The sequence below is a fragment of the Electrophorus electricus genome, chromosome 23 (assembly GCF_013358815.1).
Source record: "Electrophorus electricus isolate fEleEle1 chromosome 23, fEleEle1.pri, whole genome shotgun sequence".
Classification (NCBI taxonomy): Eukaryota; Metazoa; Chordata; class Actinopteri; order Gymnotiformes; family Gymnotidae; genus Electrophorus; species Electrophorus electricus.
In genome coordinates, this window is record NC_049557.1 from 4781493 (window position 1) to 4801401 (window position 19909).

The window sequence follows — 19909 nt, forward strand, 5'->3', positions numbered from 1 at the left end:
TGGTCTACGTTTCGGAGTTACTAAGCAACTTTCTTCTCTAGTGCTCCCAGAGGACTGAGACACGTCTGCACTATAGTGTAGTGCTGTAGCTGTTGGCTAGCTAAGATACTGACTAGACCTTTTGAGGATGGCAGTGATTTTATTATCGCATAGGTAGATGCCATATAGCCACGAGTTTGTGACCTTTAAATGGACAAATACAAATATTCATTTGAGATGCTTCCTCAAGGTTACAGCCAAATCAACCTCAACAGTATACTAAAGAATAACTATTCCCATTTTTGGTATACGAACACACTGTACCAAGCAACTTGGAGCTGATCAGATGCTAGACTTCCTCAACGAAGAGGTGTCGTGACTTTAATTGCGGCTGTTAAAGTTGACAGAGCATCCATTAACTTTTCCTGACAAATTTCGTCATAGGCAGGATAGTGATAAAGTACTCGTGACCAGCCAGGTCTGATTGGCTCAGGTGGGTTTTTATCTACCTGTAAAACACTACCACTATAGAATCCTCTCATGTGTAGTTTCAGAAGAGATGGGTTGTAAGAGTAAAATATATTTTCCTCACGGCTGTCCTCAAAGAGCAAACTGGCATCACCATAGGTCTACAAAAACAGCATTCCTTCCCTGTCCCACATTCACTTGAAGGTACACAAGCTTGTCAAGCTTCTAAAAATAACAATGCTATGAAATCTAAAGGGGCAACATTTCTATAAGCAATTAATTATGTGGTAATAATTGTGTTTATCTACTGCTTCAGCGCTTCTTCGTTCCCAGAAATGATTACTATGCAGTAAAAGTTGTTTTTTGGGAGCGAGATAAGATTATTAATATTATTAATATAAGTCCTCTGTCTTTGTTTAGAGATGCGACATGGTTGGTGACTTCCATGGTAAAATTATATAGGGTCTTATTTTATTTGCTACATGACAATGACAATCCTGTGTCATGCACTAATCTCTTTCGTGTAATTGATTCATTTGTAATATTTATTTCTTTTGTGAATGAGTGCACCTGTTACTGCATGGAAGAGCTGCAGGCTGTGACACGTGTGAAGGAGCTTTAGTAGCGAGATCACAGCTGAGTGAAATGAGTGCACAGGCATTCTGAGACCATGATTGGAAATAGTATTAGGCAGGTTTAACTGGAAAACGGTAGGCATACATAAGCCACAGAATTATACAGAAGCCGAGTAATTCTGAAAAGGAAGGCCTAGCAAAAGCAGGAGTATACATGTCTAAACCTAACACTACTCCTGTTACTCTAGTTGTTCTCCAAGGCACTGTTCACGGCCCTTTGTTATTTAGCATTTACATCCGGCCCCATGGAAACATTATTCGTCATCACAGACTTGCATTTTTTTTGCTGTTCTGATGATAATTACATCTATATTAAAACCAGTCCCACAGAATCATTTATATCTCCCACATTGGTTTCCTATATTCTATATTCGTATATATTCATATATTGGTTGAGCAGTAGCGTTCTAAAACTAAATGCTAAGAAAACTGAATTGACTGACACCATGTCAAGCACCTCGGCCTACTCTGACCACTTATTTGTATTGATGATACTTTTTTTGGTCTCTTTTCTGTTGATGGAAGCCTTTGATCCCAGGTCTCAACTTTGCCCCACATATTCGATCCCTAACTAAGACAGCATTTTTCCATTTCCGCAATGTTGCTCAGCTTTGTCCTATGGTTCCCCGATGCTGAGATCCTGGTGCACGCCCTCATTACATCTAGGTTAGACGACTGCCGCTCTCTATTCGTGGGTTTACCTCCAAAGACTCCAGAACATTTCAAATTCTGCAGCCTAGTAGCCTCTAAGAAATCTGTTCACATTAATCTCATTCTTCACCAGTTACACTGGTCACCGGTTATAGTGTGCGTGCGGTATAAAATCCTGCTGTTAGTCTTTAAAGCCCTGCATGGCCTTGCGCCCACCTGAACTACTACTAACCCATATGTCTTGTCTCACAGTCTCAGGTCATCTGACTCTTGTCTGCTAACTGTTTGTAGGTTCAGGATTTCCACTGTGGCTGGTTGGTCTTTTAGAGACTTTTACCCCCTGGAACTCCTTACCTACATGTATTTGTACTAGCACCTCTCTGTCTTACTACAGAGCCCATCTTAAAAGTCTTGTCTCAGAATACCTTCTTTCCCTCTTAACAACTAGTTAGAGATTCTTTTGTTTGTTTGGAATGGTAACGTGGCCTTGGGTATATAAAATGCGCTATACAAGTCCAAGTCTTTATTATTATTATTATTATTATGACCAAGGAACAGATGCGGGTGATAATGAGCTGGAGGTCTTTACCTCGAGTGCACTATATTATATTATTCAAGATAGGCACTAATGCTTCCCAACATATTCTTCTTGTTATGTTATTAATGGTTTTTTTTGTATTTACACCAGTTACAGACTTTCCATCATGATGTTATGAGGGTTGTGGGATAGTCTTTAAATATAGTTGATGGTTGTATTAACAGCAGAAAAATCAGCTATGCTGGTCATAGCTGATTATTACTACGAGCAACATTTCATACACTAACAAATTGCAGAAGGTAGGTTTACACATTCGGTGCTATGTAAAAGTATTAAACCAGCATTAGAAATCAGATTAATCTGGATTACAAATGACCCAGATTGTTCCAGACAGTATTTTTAAAATTGCAAATTGCAATAAGATCTTAAAGTGAACTGCAAAATGTCAGACTTTGTCAGCAGATCTTTAAATAATAATAAAAACTGAAAAATGCTCCTGACACAAGTATTCACAAGTATTAATATCGTATTCATCAAGTATTCAGTTTTTTTTTCCAGTTTTGCACAATGTTTTGGATGCTTGTGGATCACAGTTTTCAAATAATGATTTCAAATCATTCTCATTTGGACTGAGATGTGTATTAACAAGGATCATTGTCCTGCTCAAAAGCAATTTTCTCCCAATCTTCAGTTTATTAGTATACAGCTTTTGACCAAAAACTACCATTTTTGTCTCATCTGACCACAAAATCTTATCCCCAGGCTGGGTCACCCTGATGCTGTCTGGTATGATGCAGCTTCCATTTCCTCATAATTGATCCAGTAATGCTCATCAGGATGTCCAAACACTTGGATATTATTTTGTGGCCATTTCATATCTTGGGAATGTCTACAACTTAACCTAAAATTTCCCTAGAATGCTCTTTGGTCTTTCCTTGGAAGTCACAGTTTGACCAGTGATGACTGAAGTAAGGGGGAGTATACATATGCAAACAGCATTTATTTTTAGTCAGTAATTTTTGTCATAAAAAAATGTTTCCATAAAACAATATCATCAAATAAATTAACTCTGAGCACCAGTCTTTTAAGTAAATATGTGATGTGTGTGTGTGTGTGTGTGTGTATAAATACAACTTTTAAATCTGATTTTAGGGACACACTTGAAAAAGAGGAGGCACCACACTGCCCCACTGCTCAACCACAGTCAGTCTGCATCACTAAAAGTATGTCATTTGCTATATCAGAAGCATTATTGGCCATTAATATTAAATATGCATTCCTTTTTTTTTTAGGTCACCGGTCATAGAAAGTGATGGGTTGGATCCTGTCTTTACAGACACTGGGTAAGGGAACCATTTTACCATTGAGCTGCATGTGAATTCTTTCCCCGTTTTGAGATTTCTTCATGTTGTGTTGATTGTAAATGAGATGGGGGTGTTGAGTTACCCACAACAATGCTGCCCTTTCAGGGGTTCTTTTAGCGCTTTATTCTAACTTTGTCTTTGCCTTGTTTGCCTTGTTACCCTCCCCTCCCTGTTATGTTATAGGTTGCAGGAGCCAGACAGCACAGATGACCTTAAAGACACGTCCTCTACATCGTAAGTTTCTTTTAGACCTTCCAGTTAATGCTCTGCTATGTCAGCACAAAATGTTTGTACCATGTTGACTGTATTTCATTAAGGCCCTGAATTATATAATCAGCTGCTGCAGTTTTGGTACAGTTTGTGATGTCTAAATTGGGTGCACATGTGTTAGTGCTGCCTGGTCTGAGGAGGTGCATGAGGGTCACCCATGTATAACCATATGGTTCAAGCTGACCTCGTCTGAGAGCTGTATGGTGAGAGTATGTCCTGTTGTTCAGAGCTCGTTATTCACGACAGAGAAAAGGCATCATTCTGCCATGCTTGTTTTCAGGTGATTCAACTGATATTTACAGCATTTAGCTAACACTTTTATCCAAAGCAACTTACAATTATGACTGAGTACAACTTGAGCAATTGAGGATTAAGAGCCTTGCTCAGAGGCCTAACAGTGAGGCTTGAACCAGCAACCTTCTGATTACAATGCCAGTACCTTAACCAGTACCTTAACCTCAACCACTGAGCTACATCCAATAAATTAAGGATTTAAAGAGGTTGTACATGTTTTTGCTACAGGTAAATATGGACAATAATCTTGTCTGGCCAGGATGAATTTTTACCATGTCTCAACTGCAGTGGTTACAGGAATTTTCACCACTACACTGGCTGTGTCAGTAAACCTCCTGCCTGGAATTAATATTTGTGTATCAAGACCTTAGTATCAATATCTTATGTCCACTACGTCCATCAGCTCTGTTGTCACATAGCACGCATACCCTTACACGGTCCTGTCACACATCTTAACAGCTGCCGCGGTTGATTCCCTAAACAAATGGGATTTTTGAAGCGGCTGACTTTGTCATCAACTTCACTGTGTACCTTATCCACAGGTTTCAGCCATCTTAGACCCGTGTGTTCTGTCCACCAGTTTGTCTCCGTTGTGACTTCATTTGTAGCATGTGATCAGTATAAGCTGAGCTATACTAGTTCATTCAGATGACACTGCTGTGATATCAAGCACTAGATTGCTAAGTGCACACAGCCACAGGAGAGTGTGCAATGAAATCTCATCCTGTTAGTAAACATCAGCAGACCGCGTCTCTGAGGAATCTTTATTATGTGCTGCCTAGTGGAGGTGGAGCTGTTAATGTGCACATGCGTTTACGTGGGTGTGAGTGCATGAAGCTATACACTTCCTTATTGGTGCATTAATATAAATCCCAGATCAACATACAGCACGATGTCAGTGAAATGTTCAACATCATAAAGCCATTAAGGCTAGATGTTTCACCTACACTAGGATTCATGTCAGGAAGCTAAACTGAGGTTATAATGTAATGAATAGCTAATCACACTTAGAAACCCTTTCCCACAATGGTGCATCGAACACAGCAGTAACACCTGACCATTAACCCTTCCAGCAATATTCTAAAGCAAGGTGTAGTTTTAGACTGGGATAATACCCAGCTAACATATGGGATTAACCTTGGTGCTGTAGATGTTTATCTATGCCATTGTAAAGGCTTACAAGCAGAACTGGGACTGGCTGTGGGCTCTGCAACAACGCTTTACTGAACAACATCACTGCAGTAAAAAACAGCAGTAAAAACAGTGCCTCTCTCTCTCCCTCCCCACCTCTCACCAGCTTGCTGTATGCGACGTCATTCCCTGGCAGACTAAATTCACAGGCTAAAGTTAAGATATTCTTTCCTGTGTCCCATGATAGGACTTTCTGCAGCTGAGTCGCAATTGCAGGCCTGTCCCTGCAATAAGGGTTGCCTTTGTATTTGGAGTCAGTGGTCCCATTGTCACTATGCAGTATATATCTGTAATATATATCTGTACCTTTGTTTGTTATTTGGCCAGAATCCAAAGGAAGAAGGTTTCTGTTCCCCTGGCTGCACTGACCAGTCAGAGGGTAGACTGCAGTGTGTAGCGTGAGTGTGATGCTGAGAAGAGGAGGGGTTTAGGAAGGAGAGCTGAGGTGTGTGTGTGTGTGTGTGTGTGTGTGTGTGTGTGTGTGTGTGAGTGTGTTGGTGAGTGTGTGTGTGCGCAAGGGAGAGGAGGATGAAGCAAAAGGGGACAGAGTGTTTTGCTTCTCTGGGTGTAATGGTCATCCCAATCTTATTAAGCTCTGCGTTCTTCCTTTCTACTGGTCTCCTGGCTCCTGGGTTTGTGGGAGTGAATGAGTGTGTGTGAGTGTGTGTGGTGTGTGGTGTGTGTGTGTGTGTGTGTGTGTGTTAAAACAAGAGGAAATCTGCTGCTGGGAGTTGCTGAAAGAGCGTGAGCTGACACACCGAGAATTTCCCCGCTTTACGTCTTTCTTTTTGACATCTGGTCCCTCTCTTTGCATCTTTTGCTGTACCAGATGAAAATGTCAGTAAAGGTAGAAACTCTGGCAAATGGGTAAGAATGTGATGCTGCTAATGGATCTGTGTGTGCTTGCATGTGTGTGTGTGTGTGTGTGTGTGCCTGTGTGTGCATGCGAGAACATGTACTTTTGAAATGTATAAGAGTATGCACAGATTGCGTTGTTTTGAAATGCAGAAAGAGTTTTGGATGCTGTGTGAGCAGTCAATGTGAGCAGGTTTGTGAAAAGCATTCAGTGTTATGCATTCAATCTCCTAGTTTTCAAGCTTCGGTTATGCTATGTCACTCTAGCTAAAGTGAGATGATATGCACGTAGGGCTCCATTGTAAAAATCAAAAGCTAAAAAAAACCATTCTATGATTATCAAAAGAATCTCTTAGCACTGCTTGTCTGTGATGTACTGACAGCTAGTGTTTGTCATCTGCGATCCCAGCAATGATATTCAGAATTCAGGTCGTCCCTCCGGGAGATCAGCATTTTTGAAACGGCTGACTTTTATTTCTCAACTTCACTGTGTACCCTGTCCACAGGTTTCAGCCAGTTGAACAGAACTTAGACCCGTGTGTTCTGTCCACCGGTTTGTCTCCGTCGTGACTTCATAGGTAGCATGTGCTCAGCATAAGCTGAGCTATACTAGTTCATTCAGATACTGCTGTGATATCAAGGCCTTACATCCTCTTTGAGTCCTAAAGCTTGGGGGCCTGCTGCAGGCTGGGTAAAATACACTGAAACAATTTTCTTTGTTTACGGAGCAATCCCTTGCGATTTGCACTGGTTTATTTAATCTGAATCTGTGGCGTACATACACCCAGAGCTCTCATGCATCACATTTGAAATAATTCTTATGCACTGAGCTGTTCAAAAACGGTGAAGTATTATATCAGCTAGCTGTTCCCTATTCAGCTGTGGAAAGCTATCTTCAGCTGGGTGATTTACTGTGTTCCCTCTGGGTAATGCCTGGGCTCTGGAGGAGCTATTTGAGGACCTGAGCAGCGTACAGGCCGAAGTTGAAGTGGCCGGCATGTGAGTCAGCCACATATAAAAACTTAACGGCCACACAGGCCTATAGGGCTGGCTGTCGCCTGGGCTGTTAAATGAGCTGGGGGTGGGTGGGGGGCTGTTGTAGACGAGGGCACAAAGCCTGCCACTGTCCTTCAGGTTGGAGTGGAAAGACGTGCCTCTTGTTTAGTTACCTCTCTCACTTCAGTTTGTCTGCTTCTATTGTCCTCGTCAGTTCCTCGCTCCCCTGTCCATAGAGAAGAGTCATAATCAATTACTGTTCCTGAGATGTCTCATAGAGGGTGTGTTGTGTGATGGTCTGTTATTGAATTACAGGCTGCATTACAGCTTGATGGGGACCAAACTTGTGGTCACTCAAATTACAAATTTCAATGCAAAAGTTTATTTTGAAATGGTTTTGGGATGTAGAGTTTTTCTGCTGCTTCTCTGAGCTACACAGTTTTGTGATTTCCTGCAACGATACTCCAACCAGGTGTAAACAGAGCATATCTCTGTTAATAATGATGAATAGTGCCAAATAAAATGGTCAGTATTAGCATCAGTATGATATGATCATGCAAACAATGTTTAGTAGCACTGCCCAAGTATTCCTGGTGCATTCCTAAAACTTGTTTTATAAGGGTTTCCAGCATGCCTTCGATGCTTAACCGTGTCTGATATCAGATGGCTTCGGTAGCATGTACATGGGGTCAAGTATCCCAAAGCTCGCACACAAACGACAGTGCTGAGTTAGTGTGATTTATTATACAGCATCAGGCCTGGTGTAGGAGCTCACAGCCAGGTTGTTGCAGCAGTGTGTCTCCTGACCCATAAAATCCCATCTGTGGTGAAGTGCTAGCATAAAAAGACTGAAAGGTTCATTTAAAGCTTCTGCAAACATAAACATTGTTCCATGTTAATTGTGAAAATCACAGGACTGATCTGGAGTCAGTGTCTGTATTGCATTGTTGGCATCGCTCATATTGTTCTAGGTAGTATTGAAGGGATGCAGGTTCTAATGTCTAGGCTGCTATAGTGTTTCAGCTCGTCTCTTGAAGAAGAGCTGACTGCAGTGCTAGACATCTCAGTGCTCTACACACACACAGCCACCTCACATACCTACGCACTGTCCTACTTCCACACACACCGTTCTACATGTCTCTCCCAGGCCTGCTATATGAGACGCTACCTCTGCTCCAGTGAGTTTGTAGGTCATTCTAGTCTCCCTGTTCTCGTAATAAAATGAGAACCAGAAGTAATGCTCAGGGGTACATGACTGACCACACACACTCACACACACACACACACACACACACACACACACACACACACACACACACACAATAAGCTTGATTTAAAAGAATATGACATTGACTTCTCTTCCCCAGCTAAAGTAGATGCTCGCATATGATATTGTTCTACTTGCTTACTGAGTAAGTAACATGATCGGTGTTAAAGTGAATGATCTCATATTTCCCATGTATGAAAGTAGCCCAGCCATAGATGTGATAGAGGGTGTTGCACATTTAACAATGTCTGATAATCAGTCTAGTACACATTTAACAGTGTCTGATAATCTGCTTAGTACTGATTTCAGCTGTTTGTATTGCACAGGCGCCACATGTAGTGTAGTAATGTAGTGTTTGTTTAGTGATATGAATGTGCTTATTCTGTTTATACTGCGATATGTGATGAGTGTGCTGATTGTACCACAGCATTTCAAACACCGTTTCATCTTTTATCTTTCTGTGTTGTGTATGTATGTGTGTCTCAGGTCAGAAAGATCAGACTTGTCCATGGCTCTGGAGGACTGCATGACTGCAATGGATATGTTCCTGCGAAATGACTTTGAAGAGGCTCTGTGCAGACTTAAGAGCAGGTGAGAGATGGAGAGAAAGAGAGAGAGCGAGAGCGAGAGAGAGAGTGTGTGTGTGTGTGTGTGTGTGTGTGTGTGTGTGTGAGTGAGAGATCCTAAGAAGTATGTTATGGCTAAAGTTGTGGTCATGTGTCATTCAGACTTTACGTTCAGAACTTTAGAAACTCTGTGCTGTCTATGTGCTTGTGTTTGTATGTAATAATGTGTGTTTGCCTTGTGTTGCTTTTTCCATAAACCTCCTTTCCTCTTGAATCCTCTTGAGACAGCTTCCACTGAACAATCCAGAGTTGCCCAACATCCATTGACCAATCCAAAGCTGCCCAAAATCCATTGACCAATCCAAAGCTGCCCAAAATCCATTCCCAGTCTTACATCAGCACTTGTGTCTGGCCAGTTGCAGTTATGAGCAAACATGTGGGTGCCTGTGTGCACATGTTATACTACCAGTTATGAAGCTGAGGTGGTCATTTTCACAGAGGCTGCCTTCTGCAGGTCTGCGCCAGCTCTGTTCTCCACCCCACATTCTCCTGCTGGAGCAGGTCACCTGGCTGTGAGCCTGGACATCCAGGCGAAAGCGAGCCTTGAGTACAGGATCCGCCCTCCAATGTGGATAAGAGGAGAGTGCAAACTGTCGCGTCTTCCTTCCGTTCATCTGTAAATTGCTGAGCACAGACACCATTGCAGAACTCATGCATGTGTGAGAATGTGTCTGTTGTAATGCTCTGTGTAGGCTAGGAACGAGGACTCTCCCTAGGTCAGCCTTCTGGGAAATGTTCTGTGTCAGAAGACATGTTAACTGCTGTTTCACAGACTTGCTGACGCACGGACAGGACATGTCTTTACAGAAACGCAAATTTAATCACAAGTCATGACAGATAATAAAAAAATTATTTGCCTTCTCTCCCAGTAGCATTACAACTCTTAAAAAGCTTTGCAGTAAAAATCCACTAAAAATGAATCCACTATTGAATCCACTAAAAATATTTCTTTACTTTATTGCACATTTTTTAGTCAGGTTATTACAGCCAGTTCATTTTCTTTAAGTAGTTAAATTTTCCTGAATCACTTCACTCATTCACAAGTGTTAGATATGGTGAACTGGGGATACAGAATGTACTTTACAGACTGGAAAAACTGTTTTAATAGCAATGCTTGCACGTGTGCCTCGGTGTCTTTGTGTGCATGTGTGTGTATATATATGAGTTAGTTGTGTGCCTAAGTCTGTACCAGTTTAGTAAGTGCTTGTGTGTGAGGATAACACAGTCTCTCTGACCTCATAGATTAGGTGATCTTTCATGCAGCGTGTGTGTTTGGGTGTGTGTTAGATGGAGAGTGCAGAGACACAGGAGTTGAGGCTCACACTCTCGAGAGCCATCACAGTTCTCCCGCGAGTGCTTGCGTGCTGACCAGGAAGCTTCGTCACAGCAGTATTTCTTTCTTCCTTTTGAGCCATTTCGCTGATTCTGTATCAGCAATATTGAATATGATAAACAATCATAAGTAACATGGATGATGGCAAAAACATACTGCTAAATGACATGGGCAGCATGTCAGCAATGATGGAATTTATTTTCATACTATCCATTGTTACTTTTGCATTCATTTGTTTCCTTTAATCCTTCCTTTGTGTTTTGTTGTCTTTAATCTGTGCTGACTTGTTTCTCTTTTTGCCAAATTTAATTCCAAGACTCTGATACTGACTGATATACAGGCAGTACAGGCGAGTTGTGATATACAGGCAGTACAGGCGAGTTGTGGCCTTACTTACAAAGCTTGCTTCCTGGTGAATAGGGGTGAAATGTGAACCATGCAGCAGATCAGCATTCCCCTGCGTGTTGACCTCAGCAGCACTAGTCCAGCTCTGTCTCTGTGAAGGAAACCCAGTTGAACTGGTTCAACCAGTGATCCTGCACCTGAGGATTTCAGACCTACAGTGCTACATTCTACCTAATTCACACTGCCCTGTTTCTTAGAGAACTGGGCCCACGTCTTGCCCTGCTCATGATGGAGAAAAAGTAGGTTATATTATAGGACTTGAGTTGCCAAGAATTGTTATAATATTGAAAAAAAATAATAAATCACACCAAAATGTTGATCATTTTCCGATCACAACAAATTCTAACTGGGTTTCTGTCAAAACTCTGGGATTAACTTTATGGAGAATTAGTATTGCTGTATTAGTCTCGGTCTGATCAATGTGGCGTGTTTATCTGTTATTTTACAATCTCTGTGTTAGAGGTGTCACAGTGCTTTCTTAGTTACAGCTGAGTCACACTCTAGCTGCCATATTGCTATAAATAGATCTGATGCACTCTCCTCCTTTGTTTTCTATGACAGGACTAAAGACAGCATGTATCATGCACTCACATATGCGACCATTCTGGAAATGCAGGCTATGATGACCTTTGACCCTGAGGACATCTTGGTGGCCGGAAATACAATGAAAGACGCTCAGGCTGTGTGTCAGCGGTAATGGTTCCACCCCTTACCTCTTACCATAGACTCACTGCGGGATCTGTGGTGCATTACTGGATCTATACTGTTTTCACTGCTATAATCAAGTATAATGTGCATCACATAGAAGCTGGTGTACAGTGAATGCAGACTCTGTAAGCAGGCATATGGGTAAACTATGTCAGAACAGAGACTTGCTTTATGTTTTTATCCTAGTGACTAATAGCCAGGGACAGCGTGCTAGGCGAGGATCAGCGAGGCCTATTTAAGGTGGCTGAGGGTCACGAGAGACTGGCTCCAGTTCAGCAGGGTGCAGGGTGCAGGGTGTTGTCTCTGTGGAATGGTAGAAGTGGTCACGTAAGCCCCTGTATGGTGGGCATCCCGGGGCTTATATCGCATCATAGGGGCTGGTGGAATTTCTGAGCTAACTGACACAATGAGTGCTGGAGTATATCTGTGAGAATGTGCAGTACACACACACACACACACACACACACACACACACACACACAGTTACACTGCCACGTCATCTTAGCAAAGACTGCTGACATGTGACTAAACAAACATTGCTGACGTTTGACTACACACACCCACCACATGTGTTGAAAAGCAAAACACCATCTCACTCTCTCACATACAGCTGCGCTTCCTAGTCATATACGGCGTCCCGCAAACCAGTTCTGCAGCTGCAGACCTGACAGTGCATCTTGGCGCCTGCACCTCCCACTGGGACCTTCAGCAGAACTGCATCACTGTGGCAGCTTGACCTTCTGTACAGTACTGGCTATCAGAGCAGATCCCTTTAGTAGTTCAGCCTCTTCTAGAAGCTCTACTGCTGCGTGGGTTTGGTTCAGATCCTCAGATGCTCATGAAAACTGTAACTGCTTTCTAAATGGGTTATTAGGAGCTTTGCCTTGGCTTTAGTGTCAACTTCTTTGCTTTACTGCAAAAAAAATGATTTTACATATATAGTCACTTCACCTATCTGAAATAAGATTGAAATCAAATATTAGTTTGAAAGACACAGTATGTCTGTGGAATCCTGAAACACACCCCTTCCCATAGCTGAAACTTCAAGCATTTCAAGAATAACAATGTGAGTTATTCCTGTGTTCATTGGCTTAAAGGCATACTACCCTTAAATGAAGAATCAGACATGAACTGAGCAAAACTTTTCAACTGAATTCATATCTATAAATGCAGGAGACCTCTTGTGAATATCAAAACCGAGTCCTAGATAATCACTTACAAATCACTGTATCTTTCATTTCAGATAACATTTATCAATTTGAGATGATGGAGAATCAGATGTATATATTTAATTAAAGCCTTAACCATTGCAATTGAAAACAGTTTTTGGATTGCTAAGGTTTTGTTTGTCCTTGTAGGCATCGTAAGAAGTCTTCTTTCAATAGCAAAAACTTTACAGAAGGTATGTTTTCAAAAAATATTTGCAGCAAACATTTTATACATATTTCAGACAATTGTAGATAAAGCGTATAATAACAGAAGTTCGGCTGTGTTAACATAAACCCCAAGGAAAACTTCAAACTTAGTTTCTCAAACTTTCCCTACCATGTCAGGGTGATTGCTGTTTCACATCATTAGGCACTGGGTGTGTTTTGTGTAGATTGTGTAAACTAAGGAGTGTTTATATAGGCATAGTGTAACTGACTGTTGATTATGTCTTCAGAGGAGCTCCATGCTGAAGTGTGCTATGCTGAATGTCTCCTCCAGAGGGCAGCACTGACCTTCTTACAAGTTGGTCTCACTTTTCCTAGAACACATCCATATAACTGTAAATCAATTGATTTTTTGCTGTTGTGCCTCTATTGTAAGTGAAACATAAAATTTGGCTGAGCTGGTTAACTAGTATCAACAATCACTGTACAGCTACATTTATTTTTACATATTTAATATTTTTTAACTAATATATTGCTTTATGCAGGATGAAAACATGATCAGCTTCATCAAAGGAGGGATGAAAGTGAGGAATAGCTATCAGATATACAAGTAAGGCCTGACATTCTTAATTCTCTGGTAATTAAGTCCTTGAAGTGATTTGCCAGCATAGAGAGCAGTTTCTAAAGTGACCTTTTTCCTATTGCTTCCAGGGAACTTCATACAGTCCTGAAGTCCTCCAGTTATGTTCAGGGTGACAATCACGGTCACTTTGAGGGTGGAGTGAAGCTGGGAGTGGGAGCATTTAATCTAGTGAGTGCTTTCACACATGTCTGAGTCCAAGAGTGAGAACAGAACAGGATGTTGTATACAGAAAAGGAGAGAAAATGTAGTCTTTTTTGTTTCTTTTACTGGCAGATGCTTTCTCTGTTGCCCACCAGGACCCTGCGGCTGCTTGAGTTTGTGGGTTTCTCTGGTAACAAGGCGAGTACTGAGGGATTTGACTTTGCTTTCCAGGAAGGCCTTTGGGGAAAAATAGAGTGATGTGGCTTGATGAGACCTGATGTGATGTGATGTGATGTGTGTATGCGTACGTGCGTCTGCGCGCGTGCACATGCGTGTGTGTTTTTCTGTGTGCATGCGTGCATGCGTACGTGTGTGTGTGTGTGTGTGTGTGTGTGTGTGTGTTGCAGGATTTTGGTCTTCAGCAGCTCCAGGAGGGCTCTGCAGAGAACACATTCAGGTCTTTCCTGTGTAACATGCTTCTGCTCTGCTACCACACCTTCATGAGCTTCATACTGGGTGAGATGACCTTCACGTGTATTACACTCCAGAAAGCCCCACAGTGACAACAATCCTAAAATACCCGTTTTAGACAATAACATCTAACTTTGTTGACTGCCAGGCATTGGTGCATTTTTAAACACGTCCATGTGTTAAATGCTTTTTACACTTCTCTATAGACGGGGATCTTTTTAGCCCTGGAGGGAACTGATTTTACGATTTTTTTTACATTGCATTCACAACTCTCAGCATCAAACCTGTTTTTTGGTTCACCCATATGTGACATTTTGTGTGTGTGTGTTTTTCTATACATGCGTGTTTGTGTTTGTGTGTGTGTGTGTGTGTGTGTGTGTGTGTATAAAAACACAGGCACTGGAGAAGGAGATGTGGAAGATGCAGAGAAACTGCTGCAGCCATATCTTAAGCTATATCCTAAGGTATGGTACACTACTTCCTGTTTTAGCATTACACAAGGCTAAAATGTAAAATTGCCAGTGAGCATAGTGTGTGTAAAATTTGTTGTATGTGTGTACATGCTTCATCATGATTGCACCATGTGATGTAATTTAAATATATGCTTTGTACCGTTTATTTAGCTATATTGCTATATAAACATAGTTGATGTTTATCACTTTGAGGAACTGATCACCAACTCACTATGTGATGCTGGATTCCAAGATGTTGGATTCCACTGTTAACAGTCAGAGCACAAACTAAGACACTGGAGTGGAAACCAAATTGTGTAGAAAATTACTGATGCTGCATTTAACTCATCAGTCCACAGGGCCCCTGCACGCTTCGGTGTTTTCACTTCTGAAACACACCTAACTCAGTTCAGGAGGGGCCTCATAGTTAGCCAGCACCTGCAAAACTCCCCTAACTCAGCTCGGCAGGGGCTTAATAGTTACCTGTTTAATAGTTACAATTTGATAAAGAATTGTGAACGACTGGAGTGCTGTTTCTCATATCTAAATGTGAGGGGACTGACATGCCTCCACGATGCCACCGTGGACTGTCTTTTTGGTCCGATGCAGTCTGGATATTTTTTGTATCTGATATGCCGTATACTTGCACCAGGGCTCCATTTTCTTGTTCTTCGCTGGCCGAATAGAGGAAATCAAAGGCAACCTGGATGCTGTGAGTGATTGTCCCCCAAATCTGTTCTCCATCAGCCCACACCAGTTTACACTGTTTACATGTGCAGGAGCATTAAGCATGCATGCAGAAGCACAGTTTACGCACGCAGAAGTGGTATACCCGCACCGCTCCATGCTTATAAGTTCGGTTGTGCGCCTTTCCACTTGTGCTTGGGTGCGCGCGCGCACATTTGCGTGTCTGTGTTTGCGTGTGCATGCATGCACTTCAGGCCATCAAGCGCTTCGAGGAGTGCTGTGAAGCCCAGCAGGTGTGGAAGCAGTTCCACCACATGTGCTACTGGGAGCTGATGTGGTGCTTCACCTACAAGCGTCACTGGAAGATGGCCTACTTCTACGCTGACCTGCTGAGCAAGGAGAACGCTTGGTCCAAGGTCCGTGTCGATCACCGACGAAGCACAGCACTTCAGTGCAGCAAAGTCGCATTACAGCAACTCCGTATGAGCTGCACGACAGAAATGTAACCACGGAACAGTGACTACTCCACAGCCGTTTTAAAGCACAAGTGCGGAGTGCGTCTGTACGGCTTAGGTCTAATGAGAACCAGAACGTCTCTCGCAGAACTGCAGTGTATGCTTTTGTGCATCATGTAGCTTTTTGTGTCACATACACTCATTATCCCGGCAGGCCACCTACGCTTATATGAAAGCTGCCTACCTTAGTATGCTGACTCGGGAGGAAAGCCAGCCATTCGGGGAGAGTGAGGTGGCATTGTTCAGGTAATAGCCAACTAAGGGGCCAGACTCCGTGTGTGTACATTTGGGTTGAGAGGACTTGTCAGTGAGACCAGACAGTCGATGTAAATTATAATGATGAATGGGACAGTGTGAGTCTTTTTGTGATGACTATGTGTACCACATTTATATCTTATCTGCTGCCTTTGGCCCATTGTGCCAGGGTTGTGATGATAAAAGGTGCCCACCTAAGGATACTCTGAGATTACAGTGGTTCCTAAGAGAGAATGCTATTGACTATTACTATGCTTCCCCCAGACAAGTGCCTGGCCTGAAGCAGAAGATTGCCGGGAAGTCACTACCTACCGAGAAGTTTGCAATCCGCAAGGCTCGCCGTTACAATGTGGACAACCCCATTCCTCTGCCAGCCCCGCCCCTGGTCAGTACTGTCTGCTGTCTGGTTTATTTTGGGCTTATGGTTGTAATTATGTCATCATAAACTATATCTTACTCTGGTTTTAATGTAAACATGTAATATTCTACTTCTGATATGGTATATTTGCACAGTATTGCAGTTACACTCTGTGCTGTGTAAGCATACCCTATCACAGTACTATGAGTAAGTTGCATTGTGGAAAATGGAAACACGTAGAAAGTTCATGCTGAGTGAAACCTCGCTCTCTGCATGTGCATATTTGAGTGTACGGCCTGAAGGAAGTCCGTGGCTGGTGAAAACATTGACAGACCTGCAGAACAGGGCCTGCGCCGTTGGTCTTTGGTGAGAGCCACTTCCTCCATGCATGCCTCTGTCCCGCAGGAGATGATGTATATCTGGAACGGCTACACGGTGATCGGGAAGCACCGGGACCTGACGGAGGGCATGCTGAAGGCGCTGGACGAAGCGCAGCGGAGACTTGAACAGCACCCCAGTACTGCCCGCCCGCAACCACAATACAACGCACTTGGCACACATGCCAGTGTTCACTAACACACGTGGCACTGTTCACTGGCTGTTCATAACCCCAACTGTGTCAACCAGCAATATGCAATGTTACGTCTCTTTTACTGCAGAGAGCGTAGTCGAGTGCATAAGGGGCCGTTGCGGTAACATTCAGCCAGATGCTTGCGGGCGTTATTGAGTGTTACCAAACAATCTATATGATTAATGGAACTTCTTGTTACACACAGCCAGGCACAAGAGGCCCAGATGGTGAATGCATCTGTGCGGTGAGAGTTCTCTCGGTGGTCGTATCCTGGTAACAGCGGGTTCTCTTTCAGAGACAGAGTCCTCCATAGATGACCACTGTGTGTTGAGTCTGCTGAAGGGCCTGTGTCTCAAACACCTCGGCCACAAGGAGGAGGCGGAGCAATACTTCACTCTCGTCCTCTGCAAGTGAGCAGCACCCTCCATCTGGCACATGGATCATCAGACCATGGTGAAATCGACTCCCTGACCGAGATAATTTGGCGGCTACGAATCCTGAAGGAATTGTATAGACTTTCCCTGCTCTGCTTTATTAATGGCTCTAAGCAAATCAAGATGTACATGATTCAAGGTTCAATAAAGAGGGAACTGGTAGCCAACGAGCTCCTGTGGTGTTACCAATAAACACTGTTGCTAAGAAGAATTTGTGTTATCTTTTTCTCTCTCTTCCTCTCCAGTGAGACGCAGATTAAGTTTGACCACTACCTTGTGCCTAATGCTCTGCTGGAGCATGGCTTGCTATGTCTGGAAGAGGGAAGGAGAGAAGAGGCCATCAAACTGCTGGAGATGGCCAAGTAAGCCCCGAGTTCATAACCCATGCATCATCCCAGCACCTATGTGGCAGAGTGTCTGTTTCCCCACGGACTGTTCCCTTTTAACACATGCCACAAACGTTTACTCTGTAAAGCTTTGACATAACGCTTCTTTATTGAAAATGAATGGAAGCATCTTCAGCCATACATTTGCTTGCTCCTTAACCCTGAGTATTGTGCTGGTTAATATCATATACTGCACATGTAGTCACAAGCTGCTTTGCTAAGGCTGCGTTTGACCTGCTCCTCTACTTCACAGGCAGAACTATAAGAACTACTCCATGGAGTCACGCACACACTTCCGCATCCAAGCGGCGCTGCACAAAGCACGAGTCCCGAAAGAGAACGGCGAGCATTGCTCCCACTCTAGCCCCTAGCAGCCGGCAGGGGTCAGGGAGGTCACAGTGTCGGTGCGTGCCAAGCTCAGGTCTTAGGAGCGGGGTAAGCACCTTGGGAGGCAAGAGAAAACAACCACCACCTGGACCAATTAGAGGCGGCAGACTGAGCCTCTGACGAGAGAACACTCGCTCCATTAAACACATGCACATGCACACACACACACACACACACACACACGCACACACACAGGTACATATTTACATATACAAGAGCATTTCTTTACATTAAAGACAATCACAGAACACACAGAACCACAGGTGCATGCACAGATAGGTGGAGCCAGTCCATTGTGCTGAGGCCAAAAGTCTAGTACTCCAAGCTTGCAATAATGTTTCGCTCGCATCACCTAAAGGTGTCTGTAGCCCCTTCAAACAGTGTTCAGTTCTCACATTGGTTATGCCCTCTGACCATTAACACTGTGGCCTACATGTGACAGCAGCACACTGGCTGTGCTCCCTGACAAATGTTTTGATCATCATGCACAAAGTACTAGATAACATTATTTTGCAAGCAAAGGGAAACAGAAAACAAAGTTAAATGCCAGAATTCAGGTAGTAGCAAAAAAGAAATGTTCAATTGTATAAACAATGTTGGTTACATGATTTAATATTCATTCTGTGTTCCCCTTGTACCGAGACATCAATTTTTTACAGTACAAAAATCTCCCACTCCTCTGAAAACAGAGTAGGCCCTATGGCAGCCTCGTCTCTCTCTTCTTTACCATGCCGGCTACATGGCCATCGCAAAGCTGTCAATTATGTAAATGTACCATTAGGAGTTTGTGAGTTTATGTGATCGTTCCGTCTTTCTAGTATTTATTCTCTGTGATGTCAGCTTGGAAAAATTGTCCGATTTTAAGTGGACAGCAGAATGTGTCTTTTAGAAAGGCAGTGTCCATGTGGACTTGGTCCAGATAGTACTTGAATGCAAACAAGTGAGTCTTTCAGATAGATAGGAGGAGCCATGGCTGTCTGATCTAGCTGTGGTAACAAATGCATTGACAACCACTTATAGCCTTATACTCATATATATATATATATATATATATATATATATATATATATATATATATATATATATATATATTTTACACAAAGAAAGAGAGAGAGAGAGAGAGATCGGAAATAAGACATTTCTGTTAGATTAACAAATGTTACCGTAGGGCTTTTGCCTTTAAAATCCTTAATCCTATCAAATGAGCACCACTATGATACCAATTTCTAAAGTTCAGGCTCTGTAGAATTACCATTAAATCTCTTCAGAGAAAGGCCTGTTTAACATTTATTTGTTTATGTTTGTTTGAATTACATTAATTATGCTTTCTCTGAGTAATTTATCACTTAGGCTACAGCAGCGTAAGCATTTTACTGCCTGCTGTATCATACAATTTGACCAAATTTAAGGCTGCTCCAAAATAATCCTGAAATTTTACTGTAGTAGTACTATAGTAACTCATTTCTGGTAATGCTTTGAATGTTTTGCAACTCAGGTTGCAGTGTTAGAATTAAACGTTGAGCTTTAGGATAAAGTACTTAGTTTTGATATGAAGGACTTCAATGGTTATACATTTAAACTGTTGAAATTCATATTTTCTCAGAGGTGGTGGAACAAAAAAATATGTGAAAATGATTAAATGATAATGAAATGTAT

General features: G+C 42.5%; 1 protein-coding gene across 2 annotated transcripts; it reads left to right on the plus strand.

Annotated features, from left to right (window-relative positions):
• The first annotated feature begins 3563 nt into the window (after window positions 1–3563).
• On the plus strand, window positions 3564–19275 carry ttc39a (tetratricopeptide repeat domain 39A). 2 transcript variants are annotated; one of them, XM_027015997.2, is made up of 19 exons: window positions 3564–3614; window positions 3819–3869; window positions 8995–9099; window positions 11434–11565; window positions 12939–12982; window positions 13244–13311; window positions 13499–13563; window positions 13665–13764; window positions 13870–13935; window positions 14145–14253; window positions 14605–14672; window positions 15313–15372; window positions 15602–15763; window positions 16017–16108; window positions 16382–16502; window positions 16881–16992; window positions 17342–17456; window positions 17726–17842; window positions 18120–19275. In XM_027015997.2, the coding sequence occupies exons 3-19, from the start codon at window positions 9017–9019 to the stop codon at window positions 18235–18237; spliced, it is 1632 nt and encodes a 543-aa protein (XP_026871798.2). In that variant the 5' UTR covers window positions 3564–3614; window positions 3819–3869; window positions 8995–9016; the 3' UTR covers window positions 18238–19275. The 2 variants fall into 2 exon arrangements, with proteins under 2 accessions (XP_026871798.2, XP_026871799.2); XM_027015998.2 differs by lacking the exons at window positions 3564–3614; window positions 3819–3869 and adding an exon at window positions 5805–6257.
• The last annotated feature ends 634 nt before the right edge of the window (window positions 19276–19909 follow it).

Bases quoted from the DNA above. Each gene is read 5' to 3' on its own strand.
- ttc39a (XM_027015998.2), top strand. From the start codon at position 6,220: ATGAAAATGTCAGTAAAGGTAGAAACTCTGGCAAATGG. The intron at 15,373-15,601 runs GTGAGTGATTGT...CATGCACTTCAG, and splicing joins TCAAAGGCAACCTGGATGCT to GCCATCAAGCGCTTCGAGGA. The intron at 16,503-16,880 runs GTCAGTACTGTC...TCTGTCCCGCAG, and splicing joins CTCTGCCAGCCCCGCCCCTG to GAGATGATGTATATCTGGAA.